This window comes from Rattus rattus, chromosome 7 (genome assembly GCF_011064425.1).
Source record: "Rattus rattus isolate New Zealand chromosome 7, Rrattus_CSIRO_v1, whole genome shotgun sequence".
In the NCBI taxonomy this organism is placed as follows: Eukaryota; Metazoa; Chordata; class Mammalia; order Rodentia; family Muridae; genus Rattus; species Rattus rattus.
In genome coordinates, this window is record NC_046160.1 from 33,250,440 (window position 1) to 33,276,661 (window position 26,222).

Genomic DNA, 26,222 nt, shown 5'->3' on the forward strand with positions numbered 1-26,222 from the left:
AGTCAGGGGACAACTTTGTGAAGTCACTTCTCTTCTCCCTTTACCTGGCTTCTGGGGCCTGAACTCAGTCAAGTACCTTGACTTGCCCTCCCCTTACCCCCGCCACCTTAAGCAGAAGTGATTGTGAGGTTCCTGTGTAGGACCCTGCCAGATGTGAAGAACCTAATATAACTTGCAGGAAATGACTGCTTGGATTCCATGATTAACCAGCTTAGTTTTGCAGTAGCTGCCAAGTAACATCTTTTGTGTTTAGTGGGCTTTTTGCCCTCTTAGTAACTGGCCTGTAGATGGCTAATGGAGCATGTCAGACAGATGCGAATCATTAATCACTGCTGTTCACCTCGTCTTACTCCGAGAAGCTACTGCTTTATGTCCTTTCCCACTGAGCACACCCAGCTGCCAGCACATGCAGCTGGGCCACATTGCATCAGGTATGGAGTTGGCATTCCTGTGTTCGTATCTGGTTGAAGCTGTTCAGCTGTTGTTAATGCTTCTTAGGGTTGGTAAAGCCAGTGTGTGCAAACTGCAAGTGCAAGTTCAAGACAGTTTTCTTTCTTTCTTTCTTTCTTTCTTTCTTTCTTTCTTTCTTTCTTTCTTTCTCTCTTTCTTTTTTTGTTTTTAATTTTATTTTTTCAATTGTTCACCTTATATTCTGCTCACTGCCCCCTTCTGGTCACCCCCTCCTACCGGTCTTCCCTTCTCTTCTCCACTGAGCAGATGGCGGCTTTCCTGGGTATCCCCCCTACCCTGGCATTTCAAGTCTCTATGAGGCTAGGTGCTTCCTCTCCCACTGATGACAGGGCAGCCCAGCTGGAAGAACATAGCCCACGTACAGGCAACATCTTTTGGGGTAACCTTCATGTCAGTTGTTCAGGACCCTCATGAAGGCCAAGCTGCACATCTGCTACATATGTGCAGGGAGGCCTAGGTTCAGCCCGTGTATGTTCTTTGGTTGGTGGTTCAGATTCTGAGAGCCCTAAGGATCCAGGTTTGTTGACTCTGTTGGTCTTTTGTGGAGTTTCTGTCCCCCTCAGGACCCTCGGGTCCTTCTTCTTATTCTTTCATAGAAATAGCTCCATCCCACTCCATCCACTGTTTGGCTGTAGGTGCAAGACAGCTTTCTTAATTCCTAAATTTCTGTGTGTTTAGGTGCCTACATGTTTACCCGTTGCTTCTCTACCAGTGAAGGTGAAATGCTAATAGAGAAACCATTAGGTTTTCTTTCTAAAATACGAATCATCTAGGTGTAATGACAGCAATGTTAGCTTTCTATGTAAAGGTGGTTGTTTCTGTATTCTTTGTTTTCCTATTATCTTGTTCATCCTTATAATTTATTAATTCTTTTCATTTTTAGGCTTTTACTGGTTGGTGGATGTGAAACTGCTGAACTGGGCATTTCTAAAGCTTCTAGCTGTGGCCTTTCTGCATGGAGAGTCCTCTCAGGCTCACCGTATTATAAACAAGTTACTAATGGTGGAGACCGGGTCACCGAGGTATGAATTACTACAATCCGCTCAACTATTATCTAATTGGTATTAAACAAAGAAACCCTTTGTAACCAGAAAAGTTTGTATCAAAAAGAGACATAAAGCAATGGTATTATAATTTTAGTATTTTATTACATATTAAATATAGTATAGTATATTGAACTTAATTCAGCTTCCCGTTTAGTAATGGTATTGTCAGATATTCGAAAAGCAGCCTAGGTCTGAGGCGGTTCAGCAGTACACGCTTGCCTGAAAGGCTGGCAGCCGCAGTCCCACATCCCGAGCCCACTCAGAGGTGGGATTGAGAACTCATTGTACAACCGGTTCGTATACCCTGCTGTGCACACACACAAATAACATACAAAATGGAAACAAAAACAATCTACTCTAGCTATTGCTGTATTACTTGTGTTTTCTCATTTAGATATTAACATTTAACAAGCTGGTTTTTTGTTGGTGACTATTCTGAGTGCTTTTACTCTGAGCTAGCTCACCTCAGTGCCCCAATGGTAGGTACTCTGATTAACCCAAGTTAGCAAGTGGGGGGAAGAAAGTACTCTGGTCTGGGCTGCATAGCCAGCCAGTGAAGGTCTTGAGTTCCAGTTCACAGAAATTCGCAGCTCACGTTCCCAACTAACATGATGTGCGTGCTTCCATGTTTATATGAACTGTTCATCTGCCTCTGTATCCACTCTTTTTCATGTCTGGACTTTTATTTTGTGTCATACACCTCTTCTATCAGCTTTTTACCACTGACATAAATAACTAAGTTCCTTTTGGCTAGTAGCTGTAGAGATTTCAGCTGATGGTGGCTTGGTTCTGCATGATAGTGGCTCATGATGGGGTCAGATGGTGTAAGAGAAAACATGAACTTGATATGAGTGTTTACAGGGTCCCTATGTCTCTTTGAGTGGTGTGCTTCAGTGATCTGCCTTCCTTTTTTTTTTTTTTTTTATTAACTTGAGTATTTCTTATATACATTTAGGAAGTGTTATTCCTTTCCGGTTTCCGGCAAACATCCCCTCCCTCTCCCTTCCTTGGGGTGTTCCCTCCCAACCCTCCCCCATTGCCGCCCTCCCCCAACAGTCTAGTTCACTGGGGTTCAGTCTTAGCAGGACCCAGGGCTTCCCCTTCCACTGGTGCTCTTACTAGGATATTCATTGCTACCTATGAGGTCAGAGTCCAGGGTCAGTCCATGTATAGTCTTTAGGTAGTGGCTTAGTCCTGGAAGCTCTGGTTGCTTGGCATTGTTGTACATATGGGGTCTCGAGCCCCTTCAAGCTCTTCCAGTTCTTTCTCTGATTCCTTCAACAGGGGTCCTATTCTCAGTTCAGTGGTTTGCTGCTGGCATTCGCCTCTGTGTTTGCTGTATTCTGACTGTGTCTCTCAGGAGCGATCTACATCTGGCTCCTGTCTGCCTGCACTTCTTTGCTTCATCCATCTTGCCTAATTGGGTGGCTGTATATGTATGGGCCACATGTGGGGCAGGCTCTGAATAGGTGTTCCTTCAGTCTCTCTTTTAATCTTTGCCTCTCTCTCCCCTGCCAAGGGTATTCTTGTTCCCCTTTTAAAGAAGGAGTAAAGCATTCACATTTTGATCATCTATCTTGAGTTTCATTTGTTCTAGGAATCTAGGGTAATTCAAGCATTTGGGCTAATAGCCACTTATCAATGAGTGCATACCATGTATGTCTTTCTGTGATTGGGTTACCTCACTCAGGATGATATTTTCCAGTTCCAACCATTTGCCTCTACAATTTCATAAAGTCATTGTTTTTGATAGCTGAGTAATATTCCATTGTGTAGATGTACCACATTTTCTGTATCCATTCCTCTGTTGAAGGGGCATCTGGGTTCTTTCCAGCTTCTGGCTATTATAAATAAGGCTGCGATGAACATAGTGGAGCACGTGTCTTTTTATATGTTGAGGCATCTTTTGGGTATATGCCCAAGAGAGGTATAGCTGGATCCTCAGGCAGTTCAATGTCCAATTTTCTGAGGAACCTCAGACTGATTTCCAGAATGGTTGTACCAGTCTGCAATCCCACCAACAATGGAGGAGTGTTCCTCTTTCTCCGATCCTCGCCAGCATCTGCTGTCACCTAAGTATTTGATCTTAGCCATTCTCACTGGTGTGAGGTGAAATCTCAGGGTTGTTTTGATTTGTATTTCCTTATGACTAAAGATGTTGAACATTTCTTTTAGGTGTTTCTCAGCCATTCGCATTCCTCAGCTGTGAATTCTTTGTTTAGCTCTGAACCCCATTTTTTAATAGGGTTATTTGTCTCCCTCTTGGTCTAACTTCTTGAGTTCTTTGTATATTTTGGATATAAGGCCTCTATCTGTTGTAGTGATCTGCCTTCCTAATGTCCTTCCAAACACTATTTCCTAGAGTTTGCCCCACCTCCTGATAGCGCCCCTGCTGATAACCAGCCTTTAACACATGGACCGAGGGGCCGTCCTGATCCAAAGCATAGCACTCTGTTAGTCTGTAGTGTAGTGTAGGCTAGACTGTGAAAAATCAGACAATCACATAAGCATACGGGAACACCTAACGTGTCTGTGGCTTGCCACATCAAAATCCCTGGCCAAGCCTGCTGTGTCTTTTCTAGGTAGCTCATTGTAATCCATGATTAAAGAATCCATAGAAGATATCTTCTTGAGGCCAGTGTCTTAACTGCTGGCTTTTGGAAGGCAGAAAGGAATTAAAGGTGGAACTTTTCACAGACTTATCCCAGAAAGTGACATCATTTTTGTTCAACCCTCAAACTAACTCCATGACCCTCCTAGCCTGAAAGAAGACTGTAAATAGTTTTTGGTGTGTCTATGGATATGAAGTCATTTAAGGCTGGTGAGTGCTAATTCTGCCCACCACATTGACTGCAGTCTCGTAATACGTGGGGGGAAATTGTACAGCACTAACTAACAGTTGGTCAAGGTTATAGACCCTGTACTTAGTATCCTGTTATGTGGTGAGCAGTTTGGTATGTTTATAATGAAGAGTGAACAAGGAAACTAAAGCACAATGTAAGGGCGTATATTAGGTTGCTTGTTTTTATATGATTTTATTTGGTTTGTTATTTTTCTAAAAATATATTGATCTAAAAGTAATCTTCTAAAGCAGTGAATGGCTTGGTGTTGAAATGATTTCCAAGGAAGTGCTTTTGAAAGGAAATCTTAGGCAGTTATAGTAGTTTTCCATTAGTATTATTAGAATTGACCTGCATTGAAATATGTAATTATGATTTAATCCATCAAAGTAATACTTTTAAAAAATACCGATTTACTGTTTTATGTGGCACCCAACCTTAATTCAGCTGACATTCGCAGTTCACATTACGGAGTACTGTGTCTTTCTCCCATTTATGATCCATGTACATGCTTCCCCATCTGGCTCTTTTTCAGAACCCAGGGAGAAGGTAGGTTACATTATCACCCCCATTTCTCAGCCCTGGGTTGTGAGGTGCAATGGAAGAGACAGGCCTTGGATCGGATCCCCTAGGTTCCTTATAGCTACTCCCCTCCCTTATACTAGGTGATCTGCATATCTGATTGACAGTGTGACTGTTATCTTTATCTGAATCAGACAAGAATGAGGTAGGGAGTCATTGTACATAGTGGACATTTTATTTTTATTTTTGTAGGAATGGACACATTATTTCATGTTTGTAAGAATTTATTACCTCTTTTTTTGACTTTTGTAACATTTTAGTTTTATGTGAGTTAAATCAAGCAGATCTTGGGGGAAAAAAATCACTCAAATTTGCCTAAAACAAGTATGATGTTCGTGGATTTTTTTCAGATGGTTTAAGTTATAAATTTTTAAAAAAGCATTTGCATATTCAGAAAAGCAAACCCATGTAGTGCAGTGTCAGTCGCCTTGTCTTTTCTGTAGCTTGAAATTTGTCCAAATGTGAGAAAGGGACAGAACTATGTGGGCGTGGAGGATGCAAGGAAAGAGCAAGTGGGCACTGAGTCCTTTCCATCTGGCAGCGCTGAAGGGCTCTGTTCAGAGAAGCTGTGCAGAGGGCAGTTCTCTGAGTGCTGCTTCACGGCAGTGGGCCTTCCCCCTGGGTTCCTTCCCTTCTCATGGGCTTCTTTCTGAATGCAGTATTGGAAAGCTCTTCGCTGTGTACACTCCTCCTTTCTCAAGCCCAAGGGGCTTTGATATTTGCTTCTCTTAGGGGAAAATTGCTTGTCCACTGACAAAGTAAGTGAGGAAAAATATTGAATTGCAGATTGAATGCCCTTCTGTATGATTGACTTTTTGAAATGTTGCAAATGTATTTTGATCCCATTAGTAGCTTTTAAATGTGTCTTGCAGCTAATTTTACACTCCTTCCATAGAGCCTTTCTCACCTCAGAGTAATTTGAGGTTACAACGTTTGTGTCTTTCATCAGGTGCTGGATGCTGCACTTAGAACTTCCTCTCTTAGTGCTTGTTGGAGGTTGCTAATGTGTTAGGCAGGCATTGATTGGGAAAATTCTGATCACATGTATATTCCAGTCTCCCACAAGCTGACAGTTATAAAAGAGACGATGCAAAATTTAATATATATGTATATACACTAATCAATATCTCCAGATGTATGGTAGTGTCCTATATGTGACATCCCTTTACTTATTCATAGCTCAATACTGAGTTGTTGCTCCCAGTGTTAGGAATATAAAGATACTAACGTAGCCAGCTCCACAAATGAGTACAGCAAACTCTAACAGTGCCCAGTTAGAAGTCAATAAGCAGAGAACAGGTATGGGCTCAGGAGTCAAAAGTCTGAAATTCCAGCCCCCGTCCCGGACTTTGCCACTTGTGTATTCAGACTTTTGCCAGGATCCAATGAGGCAATCTGTGTGAAGGCAGTTGATCAAACTCTTAGCACGATATATGTAGGTTTAGTGTGGGCTCCTTTGTTCGTTCCATCCCAGGGCTCAGGCCACTCCTGGAGGCAGGACACAGAAGTTTGACCGGGCTTACCCCACGCCTCTGCCTGGGTGCTGGGCTGTGGGAAGCTGCGGGTACCGCTCCGGGGGTGGGGAAGCGCAGTCTGGGAGCAGGACACAGCTGGAGCTCGGCCTGCAAGGAAGCCTGGCTGTCTGGCTCTCAGGATTTCGGGCATCCAGGCTGGAGATCGGCCTGCAAGGAAGCCTGGCTGTCTGGCTCTCAGGATTTCGGGCATCCAGGCGCCACTAGGATGCCACGGAAGAACAGAACAGAATGGGGGCTTAGCCCTGCACTGGAGGGGAAAGAGGGGGAGCTCTGGCTGGTGGTCCCCGCGGGCAGGAGTCTTTGTCTGGAAGCAGTAGGCTTTAACTTAGAAGGCCTTCTCTGTGGTTCCCCACAGTGCTCCTGATGAAAAGAGATGGTCCATGGTTTCAAGGTGTTAATTGTTATGGCGGAAGGTGGATAAATAAAACCGTACCGGGTTCTCGGAGTGGGCCTGAGATTAGATACCTTTTGCAGGGAAATTCATTGGCTAAACCTCTAGGCCTTTAGGGTACATCATTATAATGGAGATCTGTCTTGAGCATATGTGACCTGTGGTCATGTCCTCTAACCTGTAAAGGGGCTTGGAGCTTTGCCCTTACGTGACTGATGGCCACAAATCTATGGAGGGCTGCAGGCTAGTGATGGGCCTGGTTTTCTAGGAGTCCGGCAAAACGCATACTGTCCCTTTCAGGGTCTCTGGGGTTTAAGCCTCCTCAATCAGGAACCAGGGTGCCTTTCACTGACCTACAGTATACATCATAATTATTGTTGTCTCCTGGGAGTTTTACGATCTGAATTTAGATAAAGAAATGGAAAAGTGAATAAAAGTCCACTAAAATTTTTTTAGGGATCATGGTCCTTTCACTAATTCATATTCTGTGGATGTGGGTGTTTTGAGCATTTTGTTTCTCTGAGACATCTCTCTTTACTGAAAAGATGGCAGCAAGGAACACTTTCGTGAGGTTCTCCTGCCCAGCACTGCCCATGTGTGGATCTTCCCTTGCCGCTGCCCAGCACTGTGCCTGTGCGCCTGGGCCCTTGCTGCCGCTGGCCAGCACCCGCCCTCTGTCTCTTCTGCCCTTCCCATTTCCCCTCGGCTGGTTTTCCTTTCCATTCCTGTCAGCAGCTCACACATCTCATCATCCTGCCTCTTCCTCCAGGCACCAGAATTACAGACAAGCTGGTGCTCTGCTTGTCTTCCCTTAAACAATTTTTTTGGGCCAAGTTTCTTTTTAGTTACTGTGCTTTAAATTTTAAGGCCATTAAAAATGTTTCCTATGTCCCTAAATTCTTGTTTAAGCACATTAAGTTCTACTTAAAGCATTATTTTTAGTTTCCTTGCATTTCTTGGTTGTTTTCCCAGGGGTGATCTACCCTTGTTTGTATGTGAATTTTTGTCTTTTGATTTTCTTTTCCCTTAACTTTATGGAATTGCTGAGTTTTGTGTGCGCCTCTGGTTTTCTACAAGATATTTATGAGTCTTCCTCTAGTTCGTTGTAATGATATTAGAATATTTTCCAAAATTCTGAACCTGGTGTTGTTAGTGGAGTGAACTCCAGCTCTCTGTAGATGCTTTTGGTGGCAAGGCTCTGGGCTGTGCACACAGGGCTTCTCACTTGTCTTGCAGTGGGCCATGCTTCCTTCTCTGCTTCTTCCACCCTTAACACTTGTGATGGCGAGATGTACTTCTTCCCTTTACATGTCCTTCTTGAGGAAGCCACGTGTTTGTCAGACTGCCCCTTCAAAGCACAGTGACACTTCTGCCCTTTCCCTGTCGCCATGGCTCACTGACATGGGTGCTCTTCAGTGTTTTCAGACACTAAGTAGACTTGATATTTTGGTTTGTATTTAGATAGACTTTTGCCTTCTTTGCTAGTGTCCCTTGCTGTCCTCCTCGGACCCTGCAGAACTTTCCCCATTGCCTTTCCTCATCCCCAAGCAGGAGCCATGGACACAAGAAACTGGCATTCAAGTGTTTCTCTTTTTATATAAAATTATTTTGAAAGTTATTATTAGTAGTATTAGTATTCCAGCCAAACTGGTTGTGCGGTTCTCAATTACATTGTTTTCTTCCTCCTATGTTCTATTGTTTTTGAAGGAAATATTAGGAGGTTTGTAGATAGGCTGTCACTGATATCTTCAGCTCTTTAAAAGCTCTGGTAGCCTCATTGTTAACTTTACTGCACAGGAAGCTCTTTTGCTCTTAGATGATTTGTATATATGTATGTGTGTCTGTCTGTCTGTCTGTGTCAGTTTATATCCACCATGTATAAGTATGTGCAGTGCCTGTGGAGGCCAGGAGAGGGCATTATAACCCCTGGAACTGGAGCTACTTTGATTGTGAGCCACTGTGTGGATGCTGGAAACTGAGGCTGGGTCTCCTGCAACAGTAGTAAGCACTTTTTAAGTACGGAGCCATTTTTCTAGCTCCATTGCCTTGTTTTGAGCTTTTGAGACATGGCGTCTTACTTAGCTTAGGCTGGCATGGTACTTGCTATGTAGGGCAGGGTGGCATCAAACCCATGATAGTCCTGTGTAGTCCCGAGAATGATGGTGATGAGCCTCCAAATTTAGCTTCCATTTTGCTTATTACAGAATTGGGGTCAAATTCTTACAGTGCAAAATCTGTTGTTTTAAAGCGTGCAGTTTAGTGATCTAGGAAAGAATTGCTAGGCCATATGATAATTTTGTTTCAGTTTTAAAGATCTCCTAAACTTTCCCACAGTGACTGAACTATTTTATAATTCCCAAATCAGAGCATGGCGACTCCAAGTTCTTGACATTTTCAATAACACCTTTTCCCTTCCAAAAATTATAGTCACCTCTTTTCTTGTTTTAAATATTGGTTTCTCAGTGTCATTTTTCCCTTTGGATTTTGAAAGACTAGGTTCAGTTCCAAATGAATGATTTTCCTATGGGAACTTTTGGATTTCTTCATGGTGGGAGTAAGTGTCAATCTTAGCCTCAGTTGACAAAATGTAGTGATTCTGGTTTACCTAAGCTGGGTTTCTATCGGTTTGCCTACCGATAGAAGCATCTGATGGTGCTTATTTTGTAAGCCCTTACCCCTTGGTAGCTTCTCCTGCCTCATCAGAATATCAACAAGACCCTCCGCACCTGTGGGTTTTACTCATTTGTTTAACTTTTGAGATGGAGTCTCACAGAGATCCTCCTGCTTCTCTCCTGAGTGCCAGAATTACTATCTATCTATCTATCATTAATTATTAATATTAATAATTATTATTTTATTTGAAGATGCTTGAATTTGTACCGTGTTGAAACTGTATGCACTTTCTATAACATTGTATGTGTAAGAGGTTGGCCTCACACATACTGTGCTCATGTCCTCACTGAACCCCATCTTTAGCCCCATTGGTGCTCCTCTTACCTAGTATTAAAAATACTTGATTGACTGTGCTTTTAATTTCTTGATAAAAGGATTTTAGATAATGAAAAACATTCCATTAATCTTTTTGTATATGATGCATCTTAATTTTATAGGTGCCAAAGACACTGGGATTATTAAAGCTGTTAAGTGTCAAGTTTTACACTCGGCAGGGACAAGAACAGGTAATGTAAATTTTTAATGTAAATTTTTTACCTTTGCTTTGCAAACTCTTTCAGAAGAGTTCTTCAGGGATAAAACAAAGTGAGTGATATCAGACACACTACAGGGGCAGACAAGCTCATGAATTCAGAAGTAAATTAGGGTAAAGGGAGCTTGCAGAGCATGATGGTTCACTCAGGGCAGCTGGGGGACAGGTGGAGGAGCTCACTTCACAGTGAGGAAGGGCAGAGTGGGGCAGAATCAGAAAGAGGTACAGTGTGCTTCCTCCAGCCAGGCCTCACCTTCTGTAGTTCCACTTCTAATTCTGAAACTGAAGCTGTCTATAGATTAGACCATTTAGTAAGTTGGAGCCTCTGTGAGCTAATCCTGTCTGGAATAGCCTTGTACTTCTTTATCTGATCAAGGGGACATTCAAGGAAACCATCATAAACCTTGAATGATTTCTAGATCTCCACCTGGGTATATGTAATAGTAAGTATTTATAGAGAAATTTCCTGAAAAATTTGTGAATTTTAGCATATATTACTCCTAAAACATCAGAATATAAGTGGTTCTCTTGGAGGATGAATATCTAGACTGAAAAAAATCCTTGTCCTAGACACAATCTATCTCTATGGATCTCTTACTTCAAAAATTGAATGAAGATTTTATTTAGTCTCATCCATAGAGATCTGTGGGTGTCATAAAATTAAGAAATTTCTTCTCCAGTGTGAGGTTACTTCTTGCCCAGGAGCAAACAAGCCATGCTGATCTTCGTTGGTAGAAGTGTGGCTGCAGGACAGAGGCCTTGGCAGTGCCACTGAATGTATATAGGTGGTCCACACAGCAGCTGCCACTCTGTAATTGTGAAACGCAGAGAGAAGCAAGCAATTGATTTCATTGTATTTTGATCCTGCATTGTGACAGTGTCCCCAAATCTTTAACATGTCTGGGCTTTGAAAAAACACATTTGAATTTAGTATTCTAAACCTTTTGCTTTCCAGAAAATGTCTGAATGTTATTTGTGTTATCTTATTTGTATCTAGACATTTCTATTTGTAGCCTGTAGATTTTTAGTGTTGTAATTTTAGAGCTGTTGGGACTTAGGGAGAACCTAAGGATTTCTTCCTATTAAGAACAAAGTTTAACTAGCAGGTAATTTCATATGATCTCACAGAAAATCCTGTGACTGACATGATAATGTCTGTTTTCTTGATTAAAAAGTTGAAGCCTCAAGACAAGTGGCCTTCCCAGCACACTTAGCTAGACATGGCAGATTCTGTCTGTTCTTAGAAGAACTTTGATGGGTGGTAATTTTGACTTGTTTAGCTTTGGAGGGAAGCTGGACAGTCAAAGAAATAGAAGCAAGGTGTGTTGTTCTCAAGAAGAGCCAAGATCACAGGTTACATTATGCTGTGGAGAGACGATCTACTCTCCCCTTCCATACAATAACTGTTATAGATAAGACAACTGTTTGACAGCGTTATATTTTCTTTTAAGATGTATTCTGAGGCAAGAGGATTGTTGTGTTCTAGCCCCATCTTGGCCTAGAGTGTAAGACCTGTCTCACAAATGAAAAATAAGCAAAATCTTTCTTTTAGCTATAAATGTTTTAAAATGATCTGCCCTTTTCTGTGTAACCATCCAACTACTATTTGGTTCATTTTTTCATGTTTACTTGTCAGACTTTAAATCAGTGGCAGTCACATTGTAGACACTCAGTTGATTCGTGATGGTGGCTCTTAATTTCTTTGTGTTAACAATAGGACCAATAATTAGCAGCTGGGTTTCAGTTTGTTTTGTTGGTATGTACAATGTATGTATAAGATGTGCACCTGTATGTGCACATGTTCCTGAGCTTGTTCCATGCACATATGTGGAGGTCAGAGGACAGCAGTGGGTGTCCTTGTCTTCTGCCTTGTTTTACGAAAAGATCTCGTTGTTACTCAGCACTGTGTAAGTTATCTGGCCCAAGAGCTTCAGAGGCTCTGGTCTCTGCCTCCATGCTTGCTGCAGGAGTCTGGGATTGCAGACGCATTCTCCCATGCCTGGTTTGTAGGTGGGTTCTGGTGTTCAGACTCAGACCCTTAATCTTGTGTGGTAAGCACCTTACTCCACTGAGTCATTTCCCCAGACTTCTACATTTATTTAAAAACCATGGTTTAATGTGCTTATATCTCATATGGCTCTAAATGACTAGCTTTGTTTGTGCTGTATGTGCCCTAATACTGTAATAATAACTAGAACTAGTCATATTTTTGAGTGGAACTAGCTTGGAAATTTTTTTTCTCAAGACTTTTTCTTCTTCATACTTTTATTGCGGATGGCTGTCACTCAGTTTGAAAGATTCCTTTCCCTCTCCCTCTCTCCCTCCCCTCCTCCATTCTTTATTCTTTATTCTAAATTACATTAGACTAAAATATATAAACTTAAAAGAACAACCACTTGGAGTCAAATTAGGGTCTCACAGATGCTCGCTAGGGATTGGGTCCTTAACATCTGGCAAGCTTCCTGAGGCCAGGGATGTGTGTTTTGTTTACTGCTGCCATCAGAGTGTGAAAACAGAACCTGGTGTGCAGTATTTATTGTTTAATATGTAATATTCAGTAAGTACTTGTGAAATGTTAGAGGACTTTCACTTAGAAAATTATATTTTATTGATTTGACATTTCTTTCTTTAAGAATATGTAGAGATTCAGAACATTTTTTAATGCATTCACTGGTACTCAGTACTTTTATTTTACTATTGCTTGTACAGTTGAAGGGTGTAGGTAATGGAGAATACTCATTTATAATGTTCCATATAGGTGGTAAGCAACTGAAGAAAGTGGGCTATTTTAAACTAATCTCAGTACAACACTCTATTTAATATCACAACAATCCTTTGTCTTAAGGAGAATTGATATTTATTACAGTATTTGAATGAAGGTACAAGTCCTACTTCAAATATTGATGCCAGTAGCAGAAGCCTTTAATTAGTGCCTGTAACTAAGAAAAGAACCAATGGGCATTTGAGCGAGTACTTTAATGTAAGCGGGAAGGTACATGAAATTGTGTTGAGCCAACTGTGGGTTAATAACTTTGTGAAATAGCTTTATTGAAATCTTATAGTCACCTTTTAGTGATTTTCTGGTTCTTATTGTAGTCACAGAATTGTTCAACCATCTCAATCCCAATTTTTCAAGTTTTCACCTTGAAAAAAACCACATACCCCTTAACCATTACTCCCAAGTAATGGTTTTCCAAGAACTCATAATCCTTTAACACAGAACTATAAAATTGGGAAATCTTGGTGATTGTTCTGGGAATACATTTCTGATGCTTGCACATGTGGGTCTGGAGTAGAATGTAAACAGTAACACTGTGAAGTCGGCAAGGGACTTGCCAAAGCAACAGTGCTGTCTGTCATGTTATGGCGCAGTGATCAAGGTGTGACGTTGGCAGTCCTCTGCTGCTCGTGATGACGTGTAACATGCAGACTTGCCAAGCACCGTTTTAATTCTGAAAGCTTTTTCTATCCACAAGTCTTTTGTGTTTACTGCACACACTGTTCCTGTATAGGATGGAATCTTCAAGATGAGCCTTTCTCCTGACGGGAGCCTCCTTGCGGCAATTCACTTCTCAGGGAAGCTGAGCATCTGGGCTATTCCGTCTCTGAAGCAGCAAGGCGTCTGGCGGCAAGATGAGCAGGTGCGTCTGCTGGTGGAGTCACGGCTGAGGTCGTGGAGTGGCAGTAGTAATTTCATATTGTTGATGTTTTTCTGAACCACACAGCCATTTATCCTCATCTTTCCAAACCCATCACAGTCCTAAGTCAAATTATAATATCAGCAGATAACAACAAGAAAGAGCTTCTATGTGACAATTCCAACTTGTCACATTGTATACTCTGCACACCATGTAGGTTCTAAGGCACTCTTTGTTCTTTAATGCTAAAAATAAAAGTAGAATGGAGATTATAACATTTCAACAACAACAACCCCAAACCAAAAAACACCCCTCAAAACAAACCAAACCAACCAAACCAAAAAACAAACAAAACAAAAAAACACTTTTTTTTTGCCCCCCGGAGCTGAGGACCGAACCTGCTAGACAAGCGCTCTACCACTGAGCTAAATCCCCAACCCCAGCAAACACGTTTTTAACAATCATTTGGATATAAATGCTAAAAGGATTACTTTTCTTTCCAGAGTCTGGTAGCTCCTGTAAGTGTAGCTATACTTGTTTAGGGTTTGTCCCTACAAGGGACATGGAGAAAGATGGGACATTTTTATCTTTTAATGTCTTGAGATAACAAGTTTTAAGATCAGCTGATTTTGTTCTTTAGTAACAGGTAGACTCAACAATTTTAATTTATATTCATAACAGAATTATAAAATAAAGTTTAATTTAATATATAAAGGAAAAGTGGGGAGCCATGCATTATGACAGAGTAGAGATTTATTACTATTGTTTTTAAAATGTAGTCATGTTCTTTGGATGTATTCATTTTCTTTTATGCATATGAACACTTTTTAGCTGCTTATATGAATATGCACTGTGTGCATGCTTGGTGCTCACAGAGGGTGAGCGGGGGCATTTGGGGTTCCTGAAGCTGGAATTAAGGATGGATATGAACCACCATGTGGGGGCTGGGAACCCAGGCCGCTACGAGAGTAACACATGCTCTGAAGACAGCTGAGCCACCTGTGCAGTCCCTAGTAGTGTGCGTTTTTGTCATAGGGCTTTCCTGTGTATTCCTGGTTGGCCTGGTACATACTGGGCAGACCAGGCTGAACTCGAACCTTTAGTGATGGCTTTGGCTGTTTCCTGAAGACATAAGCCGTCATGTTAACTATTTATTCCTTATTATTTTATCGTTATGCAACTCTAAGGTTTCCCACCGCTCCTACTGACCATCCCTTCAGTTTACTGTGGAGTCCACATGCCTACCACTCTCTCACGCCATGCGCAGAGATGCTCCTGAGCATAGAGCCCAGGAGATGTGCTACTAGGGCACAGTTTTCTTCTGTTCTGACACCATAGCTAAGCAGAGTGATTGCTCTTTACAGGGGCCCCATGCTTTAGTTGTGTGTGTTAGACACAGAGTCTCCATTAGGCTGCTGCGAACTGACAGGTGGTGGGGTATGGCTTAATCTGATTAGCACATATGACCTGTGGTTTCTCTTTCCTGAGGCAAAATACCAAGTTTGTCTTGGCATTATTTAGATAGTGTCCAAGTGCAGCATGTTTTCCCCGCCGTGCGTGGTCGGAAAGGGCTCACTTTCTTTCAGTTGGGAGGCTCAAGATCTCTCCATATTTGGAAGTGTCTTTTCATTTCTTTTTCTTTTTTTTTTTTTTTTTTTTTAACCATTCCCAAATTACCACTTTATTTTTTTTTTTTTTTTTTTATTAACTTGAGTATTTCTATATACATTTTGAATGTTATTCCCTTTCCGGTTTCGGGCAAACATCCCCTCCCCCTCCCCTTCCTTATGGGGTGTTCCCCTCCCATCCCTCCCCCATTGCTGCCCTCTCCCCAACAGTCTAGTTCACTAGGGGTTCAGTCTTAGCAGGACCCAGGGCTTCCCCCTTCCACTGGTGCTCTTTACTAGGATATTCATTGCAACCTCTTGAGGTCAGAGTCCAGGGTCAGTCCATGTATAGTCTTTGGGTAGTGGCTTAGTCCCTGAAACTGTGGTTGGTTGGCATTGCTGTACATATGGGGTCTCGAGCTCCTTCAAGCTCTTCCAGTTCTTTCTCTGATTGTTCAACAGGGGTCCTGTTCTCAGTTCAGTGGTTTCCTGCTGGCATACGCCTCTGTATTTGCTGTATTCTGGCTGTGTCTCTCATCAGCGATCTGTATTCACATTTTGATCATCCGTCTTGAGTTTCATTTGTTCTAGGCATCTAGGGTAATTCAAGCATTTGGGCTAATAGCCACTTATCAATGAGTACATACCATGTATGTCTTTCTGTGATTGGGTTAGCTCACTCAGGATGATAGTTTCCAGTTCCAACCATTTGCCTCAAATTTCACAAAGTCATTGTTTTTTGATAGCTGAGTAATATTCCATTGTGTAGATGTACCACATTTTCTGTATCCATTCCTCTGTTGAAGGGCATCTGGGTTCTTTCCAGCTTCTGGCTATTATAAATAAGGGCTTTGGGATGAACATAGTGGAGCACGTGTCTTTTTATATGTTGGGGCATCTTTTGGGTATATGCCCAGGAGAGGTATAGCTGGATCCTCAGGCAGTTCAATGTCCAATTTTCTGAGGAACCTCCAGACTGATTTCCAGAATGGTTGCAGCAGTCTGCAACCCCACCAACAATGGAGGAGTGTTCCCCTTTCTCCACATCCTCGCCAGCATTTGCTGTCACCTGAGTTTTTGATCTTAGCCATTCTCACTGGTGTGAGGTGAAATCTCAGGGTTGTTTTGATTTGCATTTCCCTTATGACTAACGATGTTGAACATTTCTTTAGGTGTTTCTCAGCCATTCGGCATTCCTCAGCTGTGAATTCTCTGTTTAGCTCTGAACCCCATTTTTTAATAGGGTTATTTGCCTCCCTGCTGTCTAACTTCTTCAGTTCTTTGTATATTTTGGATATAAGCCCTCTATCTGTTGTAGGATTGGTAAAGATCTTTTTCCAATCTGTTGGTTGCCGTTTTGTCCTAACCACAGTGTCCTTTGCCTTACAGAAGCTTTGCAGTTTTATGAGATCCCATTTGTCGATTCTTGATCTTAGAGCATAAGCCATGGGTGTTTTGTTCAGGAAATTTTTTCCAGTGCCCATGTGTTCCAAATGCTTCCCTAGTTTTTCTTCTATTAGTTTGAGTGTATCTGGTTTGATGTGGAGGTCCTTGATCCACTTGGACTTAAGCTTTGTACAGGGTGATAAGCATGGATCGATCTGCATTCTTCTACATGTTGACCTCCAGTTGAACCAGCACCATTTGCTGAAAATGCTATCTTTTTTCCATTGGATGGTTTTTGCTCCTTTGTCAAAAATCAAGTGCCCATAGGTGTGTGGGTTCATTTCTGGGTCTTCAATTCTGTTCCATTGGTCTATCTGTCTGTCTCTGTTCCAATACCATGCAGTTTTTATCACTATTGCTCTGTAATACTGCTTGAGATCTGGGATAGTGATTCCCCCGGAAGTCCTTTTATTGTTGAGGCTAGTTTTAGCTATCCTGGGTTTTTTGTTATTCCCGATGAATTTTCAAATTGTTCTGTCTAACTCTTTGAAGAATTGGATTGGTATTTTGATGGGGATTGCATTGAATCTGTAGATCGCTTTTGGTAAAATGGCCATTTTTACTATATTAATCCTGCCAATCCATGAGCATGGGAGATCTTTCCATCTTCTGAGATCTTCTTCAATTTCTTTCTTCAGAGTCTTGAAGTTCTTATTGTACAGATCTTTCCCTTGCTTGGTTAAAGTCACACCGAGGTACTTTATATTATTTGGATCTATTATGAAGGGTGTCGTTTCCCTAATTTCTTTCTCGGCTTGTTTCTCTTTTGTGTAGAGGAAGGCTACTGATTTATTTGAGTTAATTTATACCCAGCCACTTTGCTGAAGTTGTTTTATCAGCTTTAGTAGTTCTCTGGGTGGAATTTTTTGGGATCACTTAAATATACTATCATATCATCTTTGCAAATAGTGATATTTTTGACTTCTTCTTTTTCGATCTGTATCCCCTTGACCTCCTTTTTGTTGTCTTTATTGCTCTGGCTAGAACTTCAAGAACTATATTGAATAAGTAGGGAGAGAGTGGGCAGCCTTGTCTAGTCCCTGATTTTAGTGGGATTGCTTCAAGTTTCTCTCCATTTAGTTTAATGTTAGCAACTTTGGTTTGCTGTGTATAGCTTTACTATGTTTAGGTATGGGGCCTTTGAATTCCTATTCTTTCCAGGACTTTTATCATGAAGGGGTGTTGAATTTTTGTCAAATGCTTTCTCAGCATCTAATGAAATGATCATGTGGTTTTGTTCTTTCAGTTTGTTTATATAATGGATCACGTTGATGGTTTTCCAGATATTGAACCATCCCTGCATGCCTGGGATGAAGCCTACTTGATCATGGTGGATGATTGTTTTGATGTGCTCTTGGATTCTCGGTTTGCCAGAATTTTTATTGAGTATTTTGCATCGATATTCAAGGGGAAATTGGTCTGAAGTTCTCTTTCTTTGTTGGGTCTTTTGTGTGGTTTAGGTATAAAAGTAATTGTGGCTTCATAGAAGGAATTCGGTAGTGCTCCATCTGTTTCAATTTTGTGGAATAGTTTGGATAATATTGGTATGAGGTCTTCTATGAAGGTCTGATAGAATTCTGCACTAAACCCGTCTGGACCTGGGCTCTTTTTGGTTGGGAGACCTTTAATGACTTCTTCTATTTCCTTAGGAGTTATGGGGTTGTTTAACTGGTTTATCTGTTCCTGATTTAACTTCGGTACCTGGTATCTGTCTAGGAAATTGTCCATTTCCTGCAGATTGTCAAGTTTTGTTGAATATAGGCTTTTATAGTAAGATCTGATGATTTTTTGAATTTCCTCTGAATCTGTAGTTATGTCTCCCTTTTCATTCCTGATTTTGTTAATTTGGACACACTCTCTGTGTCCTCTCGTTAGTCTGGCCAAGGGTTTATCTATCTTTGTTGATTTTCTCAAAGAACCAACTTTTTGGTTCTGTTGATTCTTTCTATGGTCCTTTTTTTTCTACTTGGTTGATTTCGCTCTGAGTTTGATTATTTCCTGCCTTCTACTCCTCCTGGGTGTATTTGCTTCTTTTTTGTTCTAGAGCTTTTAGGTGTGCTGTCAAGCTGCTGACATATGCTCTTTCCTGTTTCCTTCTGCAGGCACTCAGCGCTATGAGTTTTCCTCTTAGCGCAGCTTTCATTGTGTCCCATAAGTTTGGGTATGTTGTATCTTCATTTTCATTAAATTCTAAAAAGTCTTTAATTTCTTTCTTTATTTCTTCCTTGACCAGGTTATCATTGAGTAGAGCATTCTTCAATTTCCACGTATATGTGGGCATTCTTCCCTTATTGTTATTGAAGACCAGTTTTAGGCCGGCCGTGGTGGTCCGATAGCACGCATGGGATTATTTCTATCTTTCTGTACCTGTTGAGGCCCGTTTTTTGACCAATTATATGGTCAATTTTGGAGAAAGTACCATGAGGAGCTGAGAAGAACGTATATCCTTTTGCTTTAGGGTAGAACGTTCTATAAATATCCGTTAAGTCCATTTGGCTCATGAGTTCTCTTAGTCTGTCTACGCCTCTGTTTAATTTCTGTTTCCATGATCTGTCCATTGATGAGAGTGGGGTGTTGAAATCCTACTATTATTGAGGTGAATGTGTTTTTTGAGCTTAGTAAGGTTTCTTTTACGTTATATGTAGGTGCCCTTGTATTTGGGGCATAGATATTTAGGATTGAGAGTTCATCTTGGTGGATTTTTCCTTTGATGAATATGAAGTGTCCTTCCTTATCTTTTTTTTGATGACTTTTAGTTGAAAATTGATTTTATCTGATATTAGAATGGCTACTCCAGCTTGCTTCTTCTGACCATTTGCTTGGAAAGTCATTTTCCAGCCTTTCACTCTGAGGTAGTGTCTGTCTTTGTCTCTGAGGTGTGTTTCCTGTAGGCAGCAGAATGCAGGGTCCTCGTTGCGTATCCAGTTTGTTAATCTATGTCTTTTTATTGGGGAGTTGAGGCCATTGATGTTGAGAGATATTAAGGAATAGTGATTATTGCTTCCAGTTGTATTCATATTTGGATGTGAGGTTATGTTTGTGTGCTTTTCTTCTCTTTGTTTTGTTGCCAAGACGATTAGTTTCTTGCTTCTCCTAGGGTATAGCTTGCCTCCTTATGTTGGGCTTTACCATTTATTATCCTTTGTAGTGCTGGATTTGTAGAAAGATATTGTGTAAATTTGGTTTTGTCATGGAATATCTTGGTTTCTCCATCTATGTTGATTGAGAGTTTTGCAGGATACAGTAACCTGGGCTGGCATTTGTGTTCTCTTAGGGTTCTGTATGACATCAGTCCAGGATCTTCTGGCCTTCATAGTTTCTGGCGAAAAAGTCTGGTGTGATTCTGATAGGTCTGCCTTTATATGTTACTTGACCTTTTTCCCTTACTGCTTTTTTAATATTCTTTTCTTTATTTTGTGTTTGGTGTTTTGACTATTATGACGGGAGGTGTTTCTTTTCTGGTCCAATCTATTTGGAGTTCTGTAGGCTTCTTGTATGCCTATGGGTATCTCTTTTTTAGGTTAGGGAAGTTTTCTTCTATGATTTTGTTGAAGATATTTACTGGTCCTTTGAGCTAGGAGTCTTCACTCTCTTCTATACCTATTATCCTTAGGTTTGATCTTCTCATTGAGTCCTGGATTTCCTGTATGTTTTGGACCAGTAGTTTTTTCCGCTTTACATTATCTTTGACAGTTGAGTCAATGATTTCTATGGAATCTTCTGCTCTTGAGATTCTCTCTTCCATCTCTTGTATTCTGTTGGTGAAGCTCGTATCTACAACTCCTTGTCTCTTCTTTTGGTTTTCTATATCCAGGGTTGTTTCCATGTGTTCTTTCTTGATTGCTTCTATTTCCATTTTTAATTCCTTCAACTGTTTGATTGTGTTTTCCTGGAATTCTTTCAGGGATTTTTGTGACTCCTCTCTATGGGCTTCTACTTGTTTATTTATGTTTTCCTGGAATTCTTTTAGGGTTTTTTGTGACTCCTCTCTATGGGCTTCTACTTGTTTATTTATATTTTCCTGGAATTCTTTTAGGAATTTTTGCGATTCCTCTCTGTAGGCTTCTACTTGTTTATTTATGTTTTCCTGTGTTTCTCTAAGGGAGTTCTTCATGTCTTTCTTGAAGTCCTCCAACATCATGATCAAATATGATTTTGAAACTAGATCTTGCTTTTCTGGTGTGTTTGGATATTCCGTTTTGCTTTGGTGGGAGAATTGGGCTCTGATGATGCCATGGACTCTTGGTTTTTGTTTCTTGGGTTCCTGCGCTTCCTCTCATCATCAATTATCTCTAGTTTTACTTTGTTCTGCTATTTCTGACAGTGGCTAGACTGTCTTATAAGCCTGTGTTTCAGGAGTGCTGTAGACCTGTTTTCCTGTTTTTTTTCAGCCAGTTATGGGGACAGAGTGTTCTGCTTTGGGGCGCGTAGTTTTTCTTCTCTACAGGTCTTCAGCTGTTCCTGTGAGCCTGTGTCTTGAGTTCACCAGGCAAGTCGTTTGTAGCAGAAAAGTTTGTCTTACCTGTGGTCCCCAGGCTCAAGTTTGCTAGTGGGGTGTTGCCTATGAGGGAAGTGTCTTTTCAAATGGTGAGGTTTAAACAGTGAGGTTCCTCAGCTTTCTGTTCCCTTACCTTATATTCTGTCAGGTAATAGAAATATTGACCAAGGTCTGAAGTACCCTTAATATTCCATCAACAATCTCAAATATATAGTGCATTCACTATTAATGGTAAAATTGATCAGTGTGCTTTTGATGTTTGTCAAGATTCTGAGGGACCTCCTTTGCTTCTTGAACTCTCTATTACATGTGTTCACCATTATTTGTGAATAAAAGCCATTATGATTAATTATTCTTTAATATTATTTAATAATTAAGCTTTTTAAAAAAATTGGAAATAGTTTTTCTTTTTTATATAGTATATTCTGATGACAGTTTTCCCTCCTTCAACTCCTCCCAGATCCTAGTTAGGTTTTAATAGTGAGTTTACTAAAACTTAAAATTTGCTTAAAAACCTTAAAATCTGGGAATGAGTAAATGCATTTATCGTTGTAACTTTAAATATGTAGTCAAGTAAAATAATGGGACAGGAAGGACGAGTTTTCCGAAGTGGAAGAAGTATACGTAAGAGAGGAGTAGAAGCAGGTAGTTTTCGTCCAGCAAGTGAGTCTGTAGACCACAGATACCCGCAGCATCAGCGAGGGAGTTGGGCAGCTGCTGCCGCACCCCAGCTGTTAGACATTTGCCCCTGTGGCTCCAACTCTGTGCTCCCCACACAATCCTTAGGTTGAGCATGAGTCTGAGTCAGACAGAGACCCCCTTACTCTTGGAGGTAATGCTTCTATCAGTAAGGGTTCTCATGTTTACATACCTGTTCTTGTCATGTGTGTTGTGTGTTCTGTTTCCTGTTTAGTTACATGCTAGTTCGCCTTATGTGTGTTGTATCTATTATTAACAGTTTGCATGTTTAATACATGCTACTTTCTTTTGCCTTGGTTGGCATGGTTTCCATTGAATACCTAAGTAAACAAGAAGTATAAGGTCTGTGTTCACACAGCTGACAAACAAGACCTGTTTGCTGTCACAGTGGGCTTTGTGCAGGTTGTAATGTCCTTTGCTGAGGGAGCAGGGCTTAGCCATAGTTACCAAGCCTAACCCTGCATCAGTTGCCATTCTTTTGATGCCCACATCCTCCCTTGGAAATGTAGTGCTCGGCCTGCTGAGAAGTTTGCTACAGCCATCCACTCCGCCCCTGAGACTCTCACTGGCTTTAGCTTCAAAAGGAATTTTGGTTCAAATTTGGAAACAATGAAAAATGTTTATTTATTTTCTTTAAAATTCTATTGTCAAAATGCAAAAGTCCTCTGCTTTTCTGTCACTGAGTAGACTCTGGTCAGTCTACACGTTTGCTCCTTGGGCTCTTGTCTGCCTGCTTGTATCTAATCCTTTGTACGGTGTCTGCTAGAGTGTCATTCTATCACAGATAGTCACGTGAGGCTTCAGCTCTTCACACACTGGACTTTCAGTACATTTGTCTAGGACGAGTAGGCCCTGGGAGCATGAAGGGCCTGGGTATAGTGTTCTGAAACATTTGTAAGATTGACTCACCAATACTTGGTGAGCACTTAACTTTGTGGTACTTTATACACCAGGTCAGCAGTAGGGATGACATTGGGGTCTGTCTCTCTCTTTAGCCAGCATGCCCAGCATATTTCTGAGTTTATATTATTTGTCCTCTTCTTACTTTGGGGACATTCTGTTATTTGAAAGGTCAGATTTCTGTGTGACAGGTTAAGAAGACCCAAGTCATCCTTCCGGGTTGTGCTATTTTATATTAGGTCATCATCTGACAATCTTTAAATGCTTGGAGACAAGTCTTGATTCCTTCTGGATTGAACACTGATTTCATTACTGCCCCTGATATGTGCTTTACTCTTGAACTGCTAGTTGGTGTATACGTGCCAGGTAGCACAGTAAATAATTATTTAGCTGTGTTACAGAAATCTGGAGGACTTGAGACACTGCTTAGAACAAGGTGAAGGAGATAACTTTTTTATGAAATGTGAACAGATAACTAAGTCAGAGTCACCTGTGTCCTGGGAAGTGGTCATAATGCCTGTGTATTTTATATTGGGACTTTAGCTCATGTAGCAACAAGGCCTGCTGCACGGTAGAGAATGCGACAAGGCTTAGCTTTAACTGTTCTGTAAAATGGAATAGCTTGTCCTATAACCATGGTACCATCATCATAAAATCATGATGTTGAATCTCTGCTTAGCTTTGCAGGAAGAAATATGGTAGGTGTCAGTCTGTACCCTTAAGATATTTATATTCTTGCCAAGACAATTATACAGAAAAAGGTAACATTTTAATATTAAAAGGAAAAGCTTAGGGAGAGCGAGGCTTGTAATTGTAGTGTTGGAGAGAATTTTTGGAAATAAATTTGCACATTGAGATTTGGCTTCTTACAGAGCAGTTTGGCTTAAAACAACTCTATTTAGTAAAAAGTAATTTTATTCCCTTTTTAATACATGTAAAATAGTGCAAAAAGAAATTAACATGAAATCACTATGTGTTGGAATCAAGATTCCAGTTTTTTTCAGAATAGTGACTAACAGTGTTTGCATTTAGAAATACTGACATGTGTTTGAGCAAATGAGGTGCTAGCGTCTGAGACTAATGTGCTCAAGAGAGGGATAGCACCTTGTAGTCTGGCCGGGTGGCACATGATTATGTACAGCTCATTATGCAGACACTTAAAAAATGTGCAAATGCAGTAGCCATCAGGGAGGGGCATAATACTGTCATTTACCAGATATGTGAGCAGTGCATGCAAAATCATTGGACTTCTTCAAAGAGGAATCCCATGTTCTGACACATGTAGTTTTCTCATTTCTCTAGCAGGCATCAAGTGAGCCTGTCCAACAGGCAGCACAGAGCTTTGCCTCCCTCTGTGGCTATGCTAGGGAAGGAATGGAGGGATGGATGAATGAATTAATAATTGTTATATGGCTGAATGTAATATAGCCAGCTTATAGTGCTTATAGCTGTCTGAGAAGAAAACGATGTTACTTCTGTCCTGCACTCCTTTATAGTCCTTTACCAAAATTGGGCAGCTCACTTGGGGCTTTCTTTATGCAATTTGCCGCGTTATTAGTTTTTATAATGTACTTTGTGTGATTGAGTATTTTCTCTGTGAAGACTAATGATTAGAGATAGTCATGGGAGTGCCTCGTCTGATTTACTTTGTATCCAGTTTTAAGTTGATTAAATACTTTTGCTTTCATTGTCAGTGTGAAGCATCCATCTGGCTGGAAATCTGTGTGTTGAATTTGTTCATGTCTAGAAGAGAGTAAAATTGTTTCAATAATTTTCATTTCAAACATTTCCCATATGTTATGTTTATATCTTTACATCTTGTTTTTGGCCTTAATTTTTCTTTGAAGTTTTATTACTTTCTGACCCGTACTTCTGTGTGGGTGTAGAAAGTGAAATAGAAGCTTATCTTTTCCATTTTAATTTTATTTCTCTCTGGTACAGAGTAGGTGTTAGATTAATTTTGTTAAATGGTGAATCAATGAAGGACAAGTGGGAGGATGGTAGCTTATGTGACTAATCTTGGTAGACCTACAGCTGTTTTCACAGCTCCACCAAACTGGACTTGTGGACATATAGTACTGGGTGGACAACACTTGGAGCTCTACCATGTGCTTTGCATAGTAAACACTAGTAAATATTTGTACACTGAATGCACATTGGAAATATTGCTCCTGTTCCATGGAGGCTGAGACTGATTCTAGCGGTTAAAAAAGGTCAAGAAATATTTATTTATTTATGTATTCATTTATTTATATCCCAAATGCTAAATGCCCCACCCTCCTCGTAGGAGGGGAATTCTGGTTCTTATGACTTATTTTTGGGGAGAATAAGAAGCTGGGGATAAGAGGGCAGGAGAAGGTTGGAGAAACATTGGTTTCTATCATTTCAAAGTTACCAGCCTAAGGCGATATGTTTTGAGCTCCTACAGATAGGAAAGGAAGAGACAGGAAGGGACTCTTAGACTATATTCATGTGGTACTAAGGCCTGGGTATACTCCATTGTAGGTCATGAGCATCTTACGGGCTGCTCCTCTCAGTCTATGTACATAGTGGACAAGCAGCTTGGATTATACCCAGGCCAGTGTTTGCTTACAGCAAAACATACACTACTCTGTAATGTGGGGTATGGATATAGAAGAAACAGGGTGGCTAGCTTTCATTTGTGTTATCAACTTTGTATCCTGTCTTTTGTGTACATATTGAGTCTTAGTTCCTGTCTGTGACTATTAAGTCCAGTGTCATTAGTTTCCCCAAACGCTAATACTGAGGAAGCCTTGGATTGGAATAGAGATCAAGGGAAAGCATCATTTCTGTATTTTTTTTTTAATTGTAAAAATTTCATAGGTCTTGGTGAGTTTTTCATAGTTTCCTTAACATGTTTGACTCATAAAATTATGTACATATCTTTGTATTTAGCCAGGCTATGATGAGCTTAATCCTGATTGGACATTGTCTCCTGAGAAGAGAAAGAAAGTAAAAGGTGAGTAGGGTATAAGAAATATGATTATTACAGCTTTACAGGGGTCCTCTTATTGCTCAAGTGGTCTTTAAATATAAAAAGGTTCTAAAATCTCTTGTTTCACTCTGGAACAACCATGGAATCTTAGCAAGGCAGCAGAACGAATGCTTTGTTTTGTTTTATTTTTCCTTTTATGGTTTTTGTTTGTTTGATAGTGTTATAGGTCTTTCTCTTTAAAATCTTTATGCATTTCTATATTTGAAATAATTTGTTTTGTTTTTTTTAAAGATAAGCAGATATTTCTTTTGGGGAATGAGGAATGGGGGAAATCAAGATTTACTGTTAAGTGAAAGTAGTTGTTTAAATAATAGATTAAAACAATAAAAAATGAGAGATCCTTTGTTT

The 26,222-nt window shown here is 40.5% G+C and overlaps 1 protein-coding gene across 1 annotated transcript in view; it reads left to right on the top strand.

Moving 5' to 3' along the window:
- Window positions 1-26,222, top strand: part of Nbas (NBAS subunit of NRZ tethering complex) — a 367,894-nt gene that overhangs the window by 36,306 nt on the left and 305,366 nt on the right. The window contains 4 exon segments of the mRNA XM_032907488.1: window positions 1,355-1,493; window positions 9,976-10,044; window positions 13,583-13,711; window positions 25,775-25,838. Of these exon segments, the coding sequence (XP_032763379.1) occupies window positions 1,355-1,493; window positions 9,976-10,044; window positions 13,583-13,711; window positions 25,775-25,838 (401 nt within the window).